The following is a 13175-nucleotide window of genomic DNA, read 5'->3' as shown; positions in this document are numbered from 1 at the left end:
TTCAACCATTAGGAATTTTTTTTACAGCCATTACAAAATTATTAAATTATTAGTAATTATTATTCATGATTTGGTTTGTTTTATTATTTATTTGCAGCCATGAAGCCAAAGGAGAGGTACTTGAATGGTCTGGCAGTCATTGAATATAACAGGGAAAGAGGACGAAAGGAGATTGTAGCTTTCCCTGAGTCTAGCCTCGCCGAAGAAATCCAGGAACGATTTAATCAACTCTTCCAGGCCAAAGACAAGTGGACGATTGACGAAATAGCACCGTATATTTTGTAAGATCATTTATTATCATATATTTCATTGAATTATGTTTTTTTTTAATCCGAAAATCCTAAATTGAACTGAAGAGATTTTCCTTTTGTTCAGACGTCTGACTACCCAGGGCTCTAACGTCACTGCTCTTCTCACGAAATACGCGAGGTCTTCCACGCTGAATGGAGTCAAGTATTACAGCTCGAAACATGGTAAATAAAAAATACCTATTTCAAAATAAAAACAGAATTTAAATTAAATAAAATTTTCTTTACGAATGCAAGAATGCAGAAACTTTTAGTTGAATACTTTGCATGTTTTGACAATTGTTTATTTTATTCATGAATTGCCATTTTTCGATTTCTTCTCCGCAACGATGACATTTCTACAGCTGATAAAATATCACCCGACAATCGGTACTTTAACCCTCCGCTCTATAGTTACTCTGCAATGCCTCTATTATAAACGGTTGATAAAACATATTTCTGACGAGTTGAAAAAGTTTTAGAAAAAAAAAAATTATTGAATTCCGAAAGAGTGATTATAATTCAGCAAAAAAAAAATTTGCTGATAAATGCTGCATTTAAAAATATTGTTTGGTGCTTATGAGAAAAATCTTTCTTGTCTCGTGAGATTATATCGCTTGCCTTCGGTCTCTACCATAACTTTTATTGCCGCAATTGTAAAAAAAACTTACTATTTGCGCACTCGTCATGATATATCGTATGTTCTATGTTCTTTAAATCTTTCAAAATCGATTCAATGACTTCATTAGGACAAAACTATACCCGCCATGTGATCATTGAGCTGCCGACGTGCTATTCCATTCTCCATTTCGTCGCACATTATTTTTCGCATTTATATTGAATTTAATAACCAGGTAAATGGCCACACTGACGTCTTCCATCTCCAGTGCCTTATCATATAAATCATGGAGCGTGAATACACTGGCGTTCGAGCCACTTATAAAGCTCAACGTTGATGAGGCAAATGGATACACCCCTCGCTCCTTCCGCGCAATCTCTATCCCCTGACAATTATCATACAGCATGTTTTGAATATATAATTACACAGGTCTCGGTGAAATGTCAGATGAATACCGAACTGAGAAGGATTAATGGATCAACGAGTGTACAATTACGATTATAAAAAATCTGAGAGAAATTTGAGAGAGAAAATACCCCATACGTCAATACAAGTGCGAAGAAATGTTTTTGTTGGGCTCACAGGAGGTTTATAGTATGAGTTAATTGCGACTGATATTATCCAAACGTTTATGATTCGTCATAGATTGTGCATTTAGAAAAAGAAATTTTTATTTCACCAAGCCTTTCCCATTGAAACACGTATGAACCCTTTTTCCCTCCATCAGTGTTGCTAAAAGCCTTGAAAAACTTACGCCCGCTATTAATTCACCGAATCACCGTACAATACCCTTCACTTAATATTTATGATCTCTCTATCCCGAGCCTCCGTAATTCATCTTCTGAGAAATCTCCAACGACGCCAACTCTCATCCGCAAAACCTCAATCCTCAGTCAAGCGTCAACATGACATTTTTTTCCCCATCCGTCGGCGGTTAATTAATCCCCCAGCATTAATAATGATGATGCGAAACGAATGCACGTTCTAAGCATCGCGGATAAATTTCAATTTCTCCGTTGATTTTTCTCCCCCTCCTGATTCGTCTCCAACTTTTTTTTTTGCAATCTGGTGATGTCTGCCCGGTTCCATCGCATCTTGAATAATTTATAAAATCCGTGCGGGGCACTCATGAGGCCGCGATCAGTGCAGAAGGGGGGAGGTGGGGTGACTTTCACGAATCGAAAGATCGTGTATGTGTGTTCCCTTGGTCGACTAAAAGTTAAAAAGTGCCGCCTTACAACGATAACCCACAGGCGCTTTTATAATTAGGCTAAGAAAACGAATTGCGACTGACATCCATATCGACTACCTTAACTCAAAACCTTAACTAACGAGCCTACGTTCCATTCGATTGGCCACGAATAAATCTTCAACTCTGGGGTATCTGCGCCATTATCGTAAATCTTCCCGCCATCGTCGCCGCTGCAAGTCCCCGTCGACGCGCATGTGTGTGTGTGTTAATACATACGTGTGGATTTTTTCTTCCTTCATTTTCCGGATTTTTTTTTCGCGAGATTCGTATGCTCCACGGACTACTTCGCGGATAAACCTTTCGTTTAGCTATTTACATCCATCATCAATCACCGGGTTATGTTGGAACATTAAAATGGCGCGCGAACGATCGTTTGAAGTCACGCGCACACCTCGAGTTCTGGTCAATATTTCATGGGCAATATTTGAGAGTGAAGTTACAAGACTAGGGCTGAAGGGGTATGGTGATGGTGTAGAAGTTATGGGTGCGAAAAGAGCTTTTCCAGCATATTGTCCGGAAAGTTAACTTCGTCGTCAAACTGAGCTTCGCATCACTTGTCCAAAAAAATTATTTTCCCTAGGGCGTGATAAGACACTAGTACAGTTGGTACTAAGGATAAAATATAATTGAACTACAATAAATAAAGCGATTACGAACGAACCCCTCGGTTGAATAACCAGATAAGAGGCGTTCAATCGGCGGCAAAGTACTCGGTGTTGGCCACGATTCTCCGCAAAACATCGATTGTACAACATCAATTAAATTGTACGAATTTTGGAGTGGGGGTTGTGAAATGCCTGGCATGCCGCACCAAATAAATTCTCCTGCTCCACTCTCACATATACATTTTCATTTAATGCAGTGAGGTAACGAACACTGTGATAGAATGAATACTGGGAATAAATTAATGGTCTGGAAAGGCGACGGACGACGGAACGAGTCAACGATTTTGTGTTGTTTCAATTACAATTCACCAAATGAAATCGGTGGATTATTAGTGGAGGGTACGATATCAAATATGCAGAGGGGGAATAAAATCATGGCTAAATTGTGGAACATTTTCGAGTGACGAGATTGACCATAAAACTGATCATTTTTATGCCATAAAAATCGCAAAGCTCGCGATGACTCTTTTAGCTATTGTGACTCTAGAGAAATAGAAAAAATATATATATTCCTGTTTATCTTATAAAGCTAGACAATTAATTCTTTCAACATTTATCATTGGTTGAAAAAATAAAATTCCATCAATCCAGACGTGCTTGATGCCCGACGAAGCGTGATAAACCCGAGATAGGCGTCTGTCAGGGTCCCATCGCCGTCGGCGACCATTCGAAAATGTTTACGAAAGTGAGCCCCGTGGTGAAATGAAATTACTTTAGCATTGCGCCCTTGGGTGCCTCCCAGTGAATACATATCCTTGGCTTTTAAAATAAATGCCTACAATCCATACAAGGAGGAAGTATGCGATGCACCTGGCAAGCGTTTATCTGCATGCCTGGAGGCCAGTGTCCATCATTGGTGAAGGTAAAGAGTGGGTGGATTATACCCGGGAAATTGCACGAAACAAGTAATAAGTTTGAAATGTTACATTGGAGGATTAATAATGCTAGAGTTGCTCAACTCCAAAAAGGAACTTCTGCGCGCAGGGGGAGGGGTCGAACTGAGATTTCATGGGATTTTGGCTTCAGCCGGCGGGGTCTGCTGCCAGTAACAAGTCTTGTCAGTGGTTTTACGGAGGGTTAAGGGTCAGATCGTCCTTTCACTTAAACCTCTGAAGAGTTTAGGCTCCAGTTACTGATGTTCAGATATTAATTACTCGTCACAACGGACATGATAGGGATTCGAAAGCGAAAGAAAAACAATATTGAGAATAGTTTTGAATTATGTTGAAAATTTACGAACACTAAAATTTTCCGTTTTTTTCGGAAAAATCGCTCATAAGAATTTACCGTTGCTTTTAAACTTTCACAATTTTTAAATAATGTAAATAATGTTTCTTGAATTTCTTCGTTATCAGCCGGTGACAGGAAAGCTCCACGGTTAACTCCACAGATGTCTGCACCAGTTCTTGAAGTTCGTTTAGGAATGGGTGTTTATTAGAGTATTGGATATTTATCAAAAAATCAATGTTTTAGTCATATCTCGGTCGACTATCACTCTCTCGGACAGGAACTAATCAATTAATGACATGTCAAGAATGATTTATCAATATTTCCAACTGCCTCCAATGACCAGTTACAAAAAGACCACGAATAAAAAAATAAACAGCTGGAATAAAAAAAACAAGGTGAACGTGGATACAAATTATAGTGCTGCGATCGGCGTTTATGTAGGCGCTCTAGACCTGTAATCGTATCATCGATCGCGACGATAATTACAATAACAAGCGGTCATTTCATCAGGCAACGAATCGTTTACGCACCCGTTGCCACCATTCGTTCTGGATAAAATATGCGTCAATTTCCCAACATTGGACAGGACATGAAAGAGCCTCGATACAGATATTGATGTGTTATTCATTACAAGCATAGATAGACTTTAGTGTAGACATCTGTTGAGTCTTGCGGTGAGGGTATCAACGCTCAGACGTTGTATTTCATAGTCCGCGTCGATTATTCACACGCCAACAATTGCCCCAGAAACTCGACACTTAAGTCACTGTCATTGCTTTATGTGCACTTGTTCAGAAATTGAGTTACAACTATTCCCTTTAAATTGAAACACTTACTGTTTACTTCCTAAACTTATTTAAATAAAAAGTGCGCTTGGTGGCGCCACGCGGAAATTCCCGCTACCGGACAACTCACGTCACAAGTCGCTTTAACATTAAAATAAAAATATAATCAAATTGAATATAGTAAAACAACTCCACAAAGTGCCTATTTCGCCATCACCAGAACGTGAGAAATAGGTTTGTAAAAAAATTTTATTTAATATCCAGTCTCGAAAAATCCGAAAACCGAGAACTGAAATTAGAAAAAAAAAATCCACACTCCAATATAAATGCAAACGTCACACGCGCGTCGATAAATTAATTCCTCACCATTTTAAAGCTTTTAGAAAAATATCTTTTGTTAATGCTTTCATGTACATACATAAACTCGCACGCCCACAGGCAAACGGTTGACAGTTGTGGAGGATTTATGACGCTATAAAATATCATTTGTATTTTACGTCGAAGCAGGAGGTGGTAGAGTGTATATAGAAACCCGTACTGGGTACATGAGGGGTAGAGTGTGGAGGGGGAGAGGAGGGTCTCTTGATTAATGCAGCGGCCTGTGCGAACGATGAATAACCGACGTGTTGTTATAGTAACATCAATCTGCAAAGGAAGAGCGCTGTACAGAGGCAGTGCTCTTCCCATAATACACACAAATACCCACAGACGCACACGCATATATATATATATATATATTTTCACCGTGAGAGGTGAAGTTGCCCCCGCGGCGTTGATAAATCGCGTAGATTGGGCTCACGCCGAGATATAATCGGTCACCTCACCCACGATTCAATCGCGTTAGCATGTATAACAAGTAAGTAGAGGCGGTGGCTCGCGTGTCTCTCTACCAAACACTGACGATTCTCCCTGTCTTCGTAATTGTCAGGTTTTATCCACTGACTTAATTTATTTCAATACACTAGATTGCTGAGTGAGAGACTTATGAGTCTTCAGGAAAATTTAATTAATCATACACGGAATGACAATGTCGATCTCATTAAAATATCGCTACAGAGTGGCAGCTGAAGTGGTCACGATTATGTTCCAAATTTATGAAAAAAAAAAATTCGTTATTAGCCAACCCTCCTGCCGCAATAGCTCTCCAATTCAACCGTGAAAACCGTCGTATAAACAGACTCCCCATACCATCACTGCCAAACGATTAACTCAAGTATTTTTCGCCTCCAGATACTCACACACATTCAATGCCCATTTTAAATCGCTTGTAACGCATACATAGGCAATACGTTTTCCTCGCCCTTATTTCCACGGCCGTCCATCATATCCCCCGGGGAAACGATGATTTTATGCAGAAAGCCAGGGACGCCAGGCGTAACGCACCGTAACCGTGTGCACCGGGTTAACGTGAAGCTATATATTATAGCCCATGGCTTAAAAAAAAAAACGGGCCGCAGAGAGGTGGCCTACACGCCCTATATAAACATTTACAAACCCATAAGACTGGTAATATTGACTGTTTTTTTTTCTCTCGCCCTTTTGACTTCCCTTTTGGCACTTGGATATAACGAGATATAAAACGCGCCGCGAACAATGCAAGTAAAATACTCACACGCTTTACGGAAAAACGCAATAGTTCCCTCCAGCCACATCTACGTCTTAAGTTTTAATGCGCGACAAATCTGAAAAACGAAGGGGACGAACGAATGTTGATAGTTTCACTTGAAAATTGATATGGATCGATAATAAAAATAATTTTCTTTGGTTTTACATGTCGATTATTTAATAGGAATTTTCTTTCGAAGAATAGGACGGCTAGTTAGGATTTACACTGTGGGATTTTGGCTCAATGAAAACTGGCTTTTACAGCAGTCGTCTTGATATAATGTATGGCCGCTATAGATCACAATTACGCGTAATGGGCCCTCACTCGGGTATTCATGGTGATATTATTTTCGGCCGTGGGACGCACCCGCAACGCCCTGTCGCGTTGATGTACCCATCTGATTTATTTATTTGAATTGAAAAGATATAAAAAAAATTGGGGGAACAGAGGTAGGTTTTATATGTATGAACTTAAGACAAATAGAAAGTCTAAATTTGGACAGGGCCTTTGTCAAATAGTTAAATTTTCAATTATCATAATTATGAAGAAAAAATTCATGTCAAATCCCCACTAAATGAACACCCGTTGCAAAATTGATACAATCAAATTCTCCAAAATGATTAGTTTTCCATCTCGATGATCCGTCGAATACCATCCAATTACATCCTTTTAAAAAATTCCTTGGAATTCTCAAAAAGAAGTGTAAAAAATCCTCATTAATTTCCCGTTCCCCGGAACCGCCAGCATTTGAATTGATTGACTGTAGCTGTTATTAATTCGCATTAGTTTAATAAGTAACGAAGAGGCCGACAAAAGGAAATAAGGTCACGCCAGAATGTGAGTAATGATGGCAGTTTATCTCGGAGCGAAGTAACTAGCGGTGTTCGTGTAATGGGGGCATTCATCAACCCCAGCGATCTCCTCGCATTTGCCCTGCACGTTTCCACTCGTTATACTATATACATTGCATTCACAATGCACAGTATAATATATATATTAAATCCATTTTGCTGGGAGTGGATTCATCTGCCACTGTCAAGACGACAGATTTACTTGTGTCCAATAGTGTCGTATTTGTCTCAATCAGCTGTGGTTTAAATTGTTGACAGCTAATTGATATTATCAGTTGCTGTTGATATTAATCCCTTAGTGAACATAATATGCAGAATTTTAGGATGTGGGTCACCAAATTTTTGGAATTTTTTTTTTTTATAGACAGTTTGACAGTAAAATTATTTCCCGGCGTATATCTTTCCCGCGATTACTTTAATCAGCATTTTAAAAAACCCATAATTATGGTAAAGGGAAAGATAAATTTTCCTAGATTTTTATCATCGCATTTACCATTCTCCATACATCTGTCGGAGAAAAAGTCAACCATTGACTTGCATTTGAAGAGAGGAAACAAATTGTTTTGCCTCCTCCCGTACAAGGCCATAAAGTTATGGATGTATTTTTCCTCTCCCTGACACGTTGGACATTAAAGGAACGTGCCTCGTTCTCGTTTGCGGTGGAAAAACGACTGCTCGAGGTAGAGGAGTCCAAACAAGATGGGGAAAAAAAAGAATGCACCGACTGTTGCGAGGTAGACACAGAAGGATTCATTTTTCTTCCACCAAAAGAAGCGTTTTACGATGCTTTCTTATTTGATGATTGACTCCAACCACATCCCGTGCGCGCAAAACTGTCGAGTCCGCTTCTTCTTTCTCTCGTTTGTAATCGCGCGCCCCCTCAGTGGTATATAGTTTGAAAAAAAAATCCCCATGTTGGGGCACGCAACCAACACACAGCCACACCATAACCCAACGGCAGCCGTGTTATTACCGTCTTTTCGCAGTCCTCGCCCCTGTAATTATGATTTTATTTTTATGGACATAAATTATACAGTCAGCCTGGCCGTGTCATTACAGGGCATTTTAATTCAAGGCTGTAAGATATAATGGTAACCTCCGTTCGAGTTACTTTAGTTTTTATTTTTACCCGCCGATTTATTTGACTTTTTTGTTCTGGTTTAGGACGACTTTTTCACCACGCGTTCACCTGCCGATGGGTGAAAACACTAACTTTTGCACTTGTTTGAAGAGTGTTCGGGAATATGGACAGGAGGATGGATGGATTTCAGGCTGATTGATTCAGTGATGAAACGTTCTATTTGTTTTGTACCATTGGATCCGTTTTTTTTTTTTTTTTAATTCACAACGATTTTATTCTCTGACCAGCCTTTTTCACCCTTTCCAGTAGAATTTAATTCCTAATGGTTGCTGAAGCCTCCAAAAACTTCTTATTTTTCTTGTCCATGAATGCCATGACATTTATAGAAATATCCAAAGAACTTGATATTCTCCATTCGTCTGCAAAAATTTTCCTTACCAGCGGAAAATAATTTACAATTTTTATCGCTACAGATGTGGCTGTCATAGTCTATCGCTATGTTAACAAGTTCGAACAGCAAAAGAGGGAAAAAGAACTGACAAGGAAGGGCTCGGGATGGGGGGAGGGCTGAACGGGGAAAATGAGTGAGAGAGAGAGAGAGAGAGAGAGAGGCAGTGAAAGCTTTGGGGGATGGGGGCGAAATGAGGCTCCCGTATACTGGAGCCAAGTGAGTGAATGACAGACGGACAGCAACCAGACAGGAGACTGACAGCGCGGCGGCGGGCTGACAGCTTCGCTCTCTGGTCCTCTCTCCCCCTTCCCCCACTTGCCACCCATCCTTCCCTCCGCAGCCCGTCCAACGGCTTCACCACCAACATGTGCGTTGATCGTAACATCAAGTAATACTGGCTACCGTGTATATAACATGTTGCTTCACGTTTCATCAACAAAAACTCAACGATCCCATCCGAAAGAGTCAGTGTCTCGGATTTTTGCTACTTTTTTTAGACTGCCTCCGGCAAGTAAACTTGTTTTGACGTCAACTGAAATTGCGATAATCTGGAGAAGAGAGGTGGGAGGATGGCAGGGGGGTTTTGTCAATCGCGGACAGTGAAATTAGGATTTTTCTTTCAATTGCACAGAGGTAAAAGTCAGAGAATTTTCGTGGAGAAATTCTCCAAACAATTACAGTACAGTACTAAGAGACGTTATTTATAAGTGACAACTGAGAAAAACCGAGTTCAGGTATTGGGCTCAGTTCGGTATGGCGAACCTTGTCGACGACCGGCGGACATATACAAAGATGGCAAAAAGGGCAAAAATTTAATTATGCAGAATATTCGACTTTTCGTTGAGTGCGTTGCCCCTAAAACATCATTCCAATCTTTCTTTTGCGTAACGAAAACTCGGAGATAAAAAATGGAAAATAGCAAATTAATTGTCCGACATTGTCAATTCGACAAATTGTTTAACGGTAACCGTTACGAGAGCGCAGCGAGGTATTTGCCATCCCCATTCGTATCGGTTGTGAACAAACATTGGTACGTGTGGTAGCACGTAGTAGGCATTATTATATATCACCAATAAATCGATATCGATAATTAAAATCTGCCCGGGTCGACACGCCATTTCGCGTCCATCCCATCTCCCGGTCTTTCCCCAGCGCATGTGGCACAAAAAGACTGTTCAATTTGCTGTTTGTGTAACTGACCGAGATGGCCATAAATATCGCGTTATGCTGTACACTTTTTTTTTGTTCACCACTAAAATCGTAAATCGATGGGAATTTATGGTTGGCTGCAAAATGTGCGACGTGAGAGGCGAGTTAATCCAAAAACATTTTTCATTGCTTTTACGATCGCCCTTCCCTCTCGAACCGCTCCTCCCCTTGCGTAACACAAGTTGCGTTAATTTGTTTATGAGTAAGTTGTTCATAAATTAGGATCGACTTACCCGGGATGGCCTTATCGCGACGGCAGATCGACAGTGTCGATGTGACTTCGGGGAATTTAAACGAAAATATGAGGACTAGTGGCAGTGAAAGAAGGAAAAATGAAAAAAAAAGCGAGTAAGATAAAGTTGTGGCTCTATATATTTTTTTCGAGCCAGGGCAATGCGATTTATGGCTTCCCGTGGTGGTTTGGGATTTTACGTGCCGATACATAAGATACCCGTGCGAGAGAGGGAGAGAGAGAGATCGGTGTTAATCCGAATTAGAGAAGTGGGCAGGAGCACTGGGGTCACATAAATCCTCGGTAGCTACAGACTTACAAATCGTTTCGAGGGATGCCTCTGTCTCGTGTTACACCGGTGAGGGAGAATTCTGCGCCAAGGAAATGGGTAAAAATGTGACAACTTCATTTGGTGGAACATGTTTTATGATGAATGGGTGGTGAGGCGCTATGGATTTGCGATATCCAAAAAGTATTGCTATCACAAACATCGATTAGTTTGTGGGCATTAGTTGATCAAAATAACAAATTATTTTCTGTCATTAAAATGGTTAGTTTTAATATCGCTCTCGGACAGAGGGCGCTTCGTATAAATGATTAGATGAAAAAACAAAAAAAGAACAGAAACTACCTGCCCCCCCCCCCCCGGCGTATTTGACATGAGTACAGCTCGCGTGTCACACAAGTTTGCATTCCCTCATCATTGTTATTAAAACCTCCCTCTTCTCCGGAGCCCGTAAAACTCCAATTGCTCACGCAAGACATAACAAACCTCCCGTGTACTTCGAAACCTCTGGATTAAGTGCATACCAACCTCTCGTATTTTTAACCACCAATCACAAGCCAGAGGAGTCACAATTTTTGTTATGGAAAAAAATGGAAAAAGGCTATTTGTTGTAGGAAATTTGTACAATTTTATGTGCCAGAGTGGTGGAGTTGCAAGTGGGAGAAGGGGAAGAGATTTACCAAAAAAGATCCAGAGAGAAGAAAGCTCTGAGATGGAAGAAAACTAATAGAATTCTGTAATAGTGAGGGCCTAGTAATAGCAAATGGAGCTTTCAAGGGGGACTGAGACGGTGGTCTCACATTTGTAGGGAACAGGGAGGATGGAGAGGGTTCAGAGATCGGCCTGATATTACATGAGGGGACCGAGGATATAATGGGGGAAATGAGTGTCTGGCCTACCATAAACTCCGATCACCTGGGAAGGGGGGTCACACTACTCGGAAACAGAGGTACAGGGATAAAGAAAGAGAAAATACAGGAGGAGACGGTGATACTGGTATGGAAGGTGGAGGCAAAAGAAGAGTATGAAAAATTTCTCAAACGGAAAAAAGTAGAGGAAGAAAAATGGAACGGGTCACGAGGATCCGCTGCGAGAGCTGCAGATTATGTGGAAAGGGGCAAGAGGACGTGGAGCACATCCTAGGGTGCGAATCGGTTAGGGAAGGAAGTATGAAGGACGTGTGGGACAACTGAAGGCTGCTAGGGAGAAAAGTCAATTGTAGAACTGCTAAACGAGAATTCTATTTCGGAACCCTGCAAACTCAAGAAGGAGTGAGGGACGGACCAAAAGACACTCTGCATCACTTCCAACCGTAATGGAAGAATATGAAAATCGAAAGACTGTAATGTTCCCATCCAGAAGTAAAAAATCTACCTTCCCCCATGTCATGATATACGAGCCGCGTGTCAAGAAAAAAAAACATTTAAAAACTGGTGGAAATGGAGTAGGAAAAAAGTGTTAAGGAATTATGCCCGGGCGAGTAAATGAGATGTGTCTTCGCTCCGGGGACATAGATCACCCAAGGCCTGCCATCCATTTTCGCCGACATGGGGTGAAGAAATAAATACGATCTCTTCTACTTTCACGCGCGCGAAGAAGTGTCTGGCTGAGTTGAGAGAGGGGTTTGGGTTAAGAAAAAGGAGCCCACGGGGTAGTGGGACGGGCAAGGGGTTGAGAGAAAACATGAAGAGGAAGATGCCTGAAAAAGAGGGTCGAAAGTCGTGTGGGACAGAGTGGGAGTTACAACTCAGAGAAAGAGTCTCGCAGAAGTGAAATCGTCTGGCTGGTGCCACGGGCCGTGCGCATCCCGCGACACATCTTCCTCGGCTTGTAGCCGACAGAGGGGCAGGAGGGGGGCACTGGCCATTTCTCTTTTGACTGTTATACGCGTATAACCTCTCCGGCTATTCTTTCCCCGGTTTTTTTCACCCTCATCTACCTCGCTGGCAAATAAATTGATCCATTACTCAACTGAGCAGTCATTTTCCTCCGGTTTTCCTGTCTGGTTTCCTCTACTTTCCTGTGCTCCTTCCTTCCTTCCGCATTGCCTCCTGTCCACCATTACTAACAGCCATTTTTTCCAAGTGGCTTCCACGTAACCACTTGGCAGTACGTGGTCAAACCGTGCGCTAGGTCTGAGGAAGCTTGAGGCTGTACCAAGTACGTGGTTGACGTTCGATTGGAGAGGCAATTACAAATTGATTTTTTTTTTCACGTGAATAATATCGTCTCACGGAAGGTCAACTGTGATACCGGGTATTGATTTTCTTCAACTCCCCGGTTTCACGAAGTTGCTTGACACCAGCTAGGTGGTATTTATATGCGCCAAGCATGGCAATACCCGGGATAAATGTAGACGTCAACGTTATCCCACCCCCCCCCCCACCCCGGACAGTGACTGATGATGAATAGATGAACAGAATACCCATCATTCTCCCCAAAAATAATTTTGAATTTAATAACCATAATGATTATCACGGTTTTTATCGACAGATGGTAACCATGGTGTATTTATAATAATGTCAGGTTTAAGGGTTCATTAAGAAGCGAACAAAATATTGGTCGTATGCATTACAAGCTTAACGTATCATGAATAAATCAATTTATTGTATACATACAAT

The 13175-nt window shown here is 41.1% G+C and overlaps 1 protein-coding gene across 15 annotated transcripts in view; it reads left to right on the top strand.

Annotated features, from left to right (window-relative positions):
• LOC135169037 (sister chromatid cohesion protein DCC1) overlaps positions 1–13175 on the top strand; it is a 52506-nt gene that overhangs the window by 1655 nt on the left and 37676 nt on the right. For 12 of the 15 annotated variants that reach the window (XR_010300143.1, XR_010300144.1, XR_010300145.1 and 9 more), the window contains 2 exons: positions 98–281; positions 376–473. Coding sequence is in view for 9 of the 15 variants with exons in the window: in XM_064133716.1 (XP_063989786.1) it covers positions 98–281; positions 376–473 (282 nt within the window). In the remaining 6 variants the exon portion in view is untranslated. Of the gene's footprint in view, positions 1–97; positions 282–375; positions 474–1141; positions 5073–8849; positions 8963–13175 lie in introns of those variants that run through there. The other 3 variants (XR_010300148.1, XR_010300147.1, XM_064133712.1) reach the window with 3 other exon arrangements.

Source organism: Diachasmimorpha longicaudata, chromosome 14, assembly GCF_034640455.1.
Source record: "Diachasmimorpha longicaudata isolate KC_UGA_2023 chromosome 14, iyDiaLong2, whole genome shotgun sequence".
Lineage (NCBI taxonomy): Eukaryota > Metazoa > Arthropoda > Insecta > Hymenoptera > Braconidae > Diachasmimorpha > Diachasmimorpha longicaudata.
The sequence above is the reverse complement of the archived record's forward strand: the minus strand, read 5'-3'. Positions and strand labels throughout refer to the sequence as shown.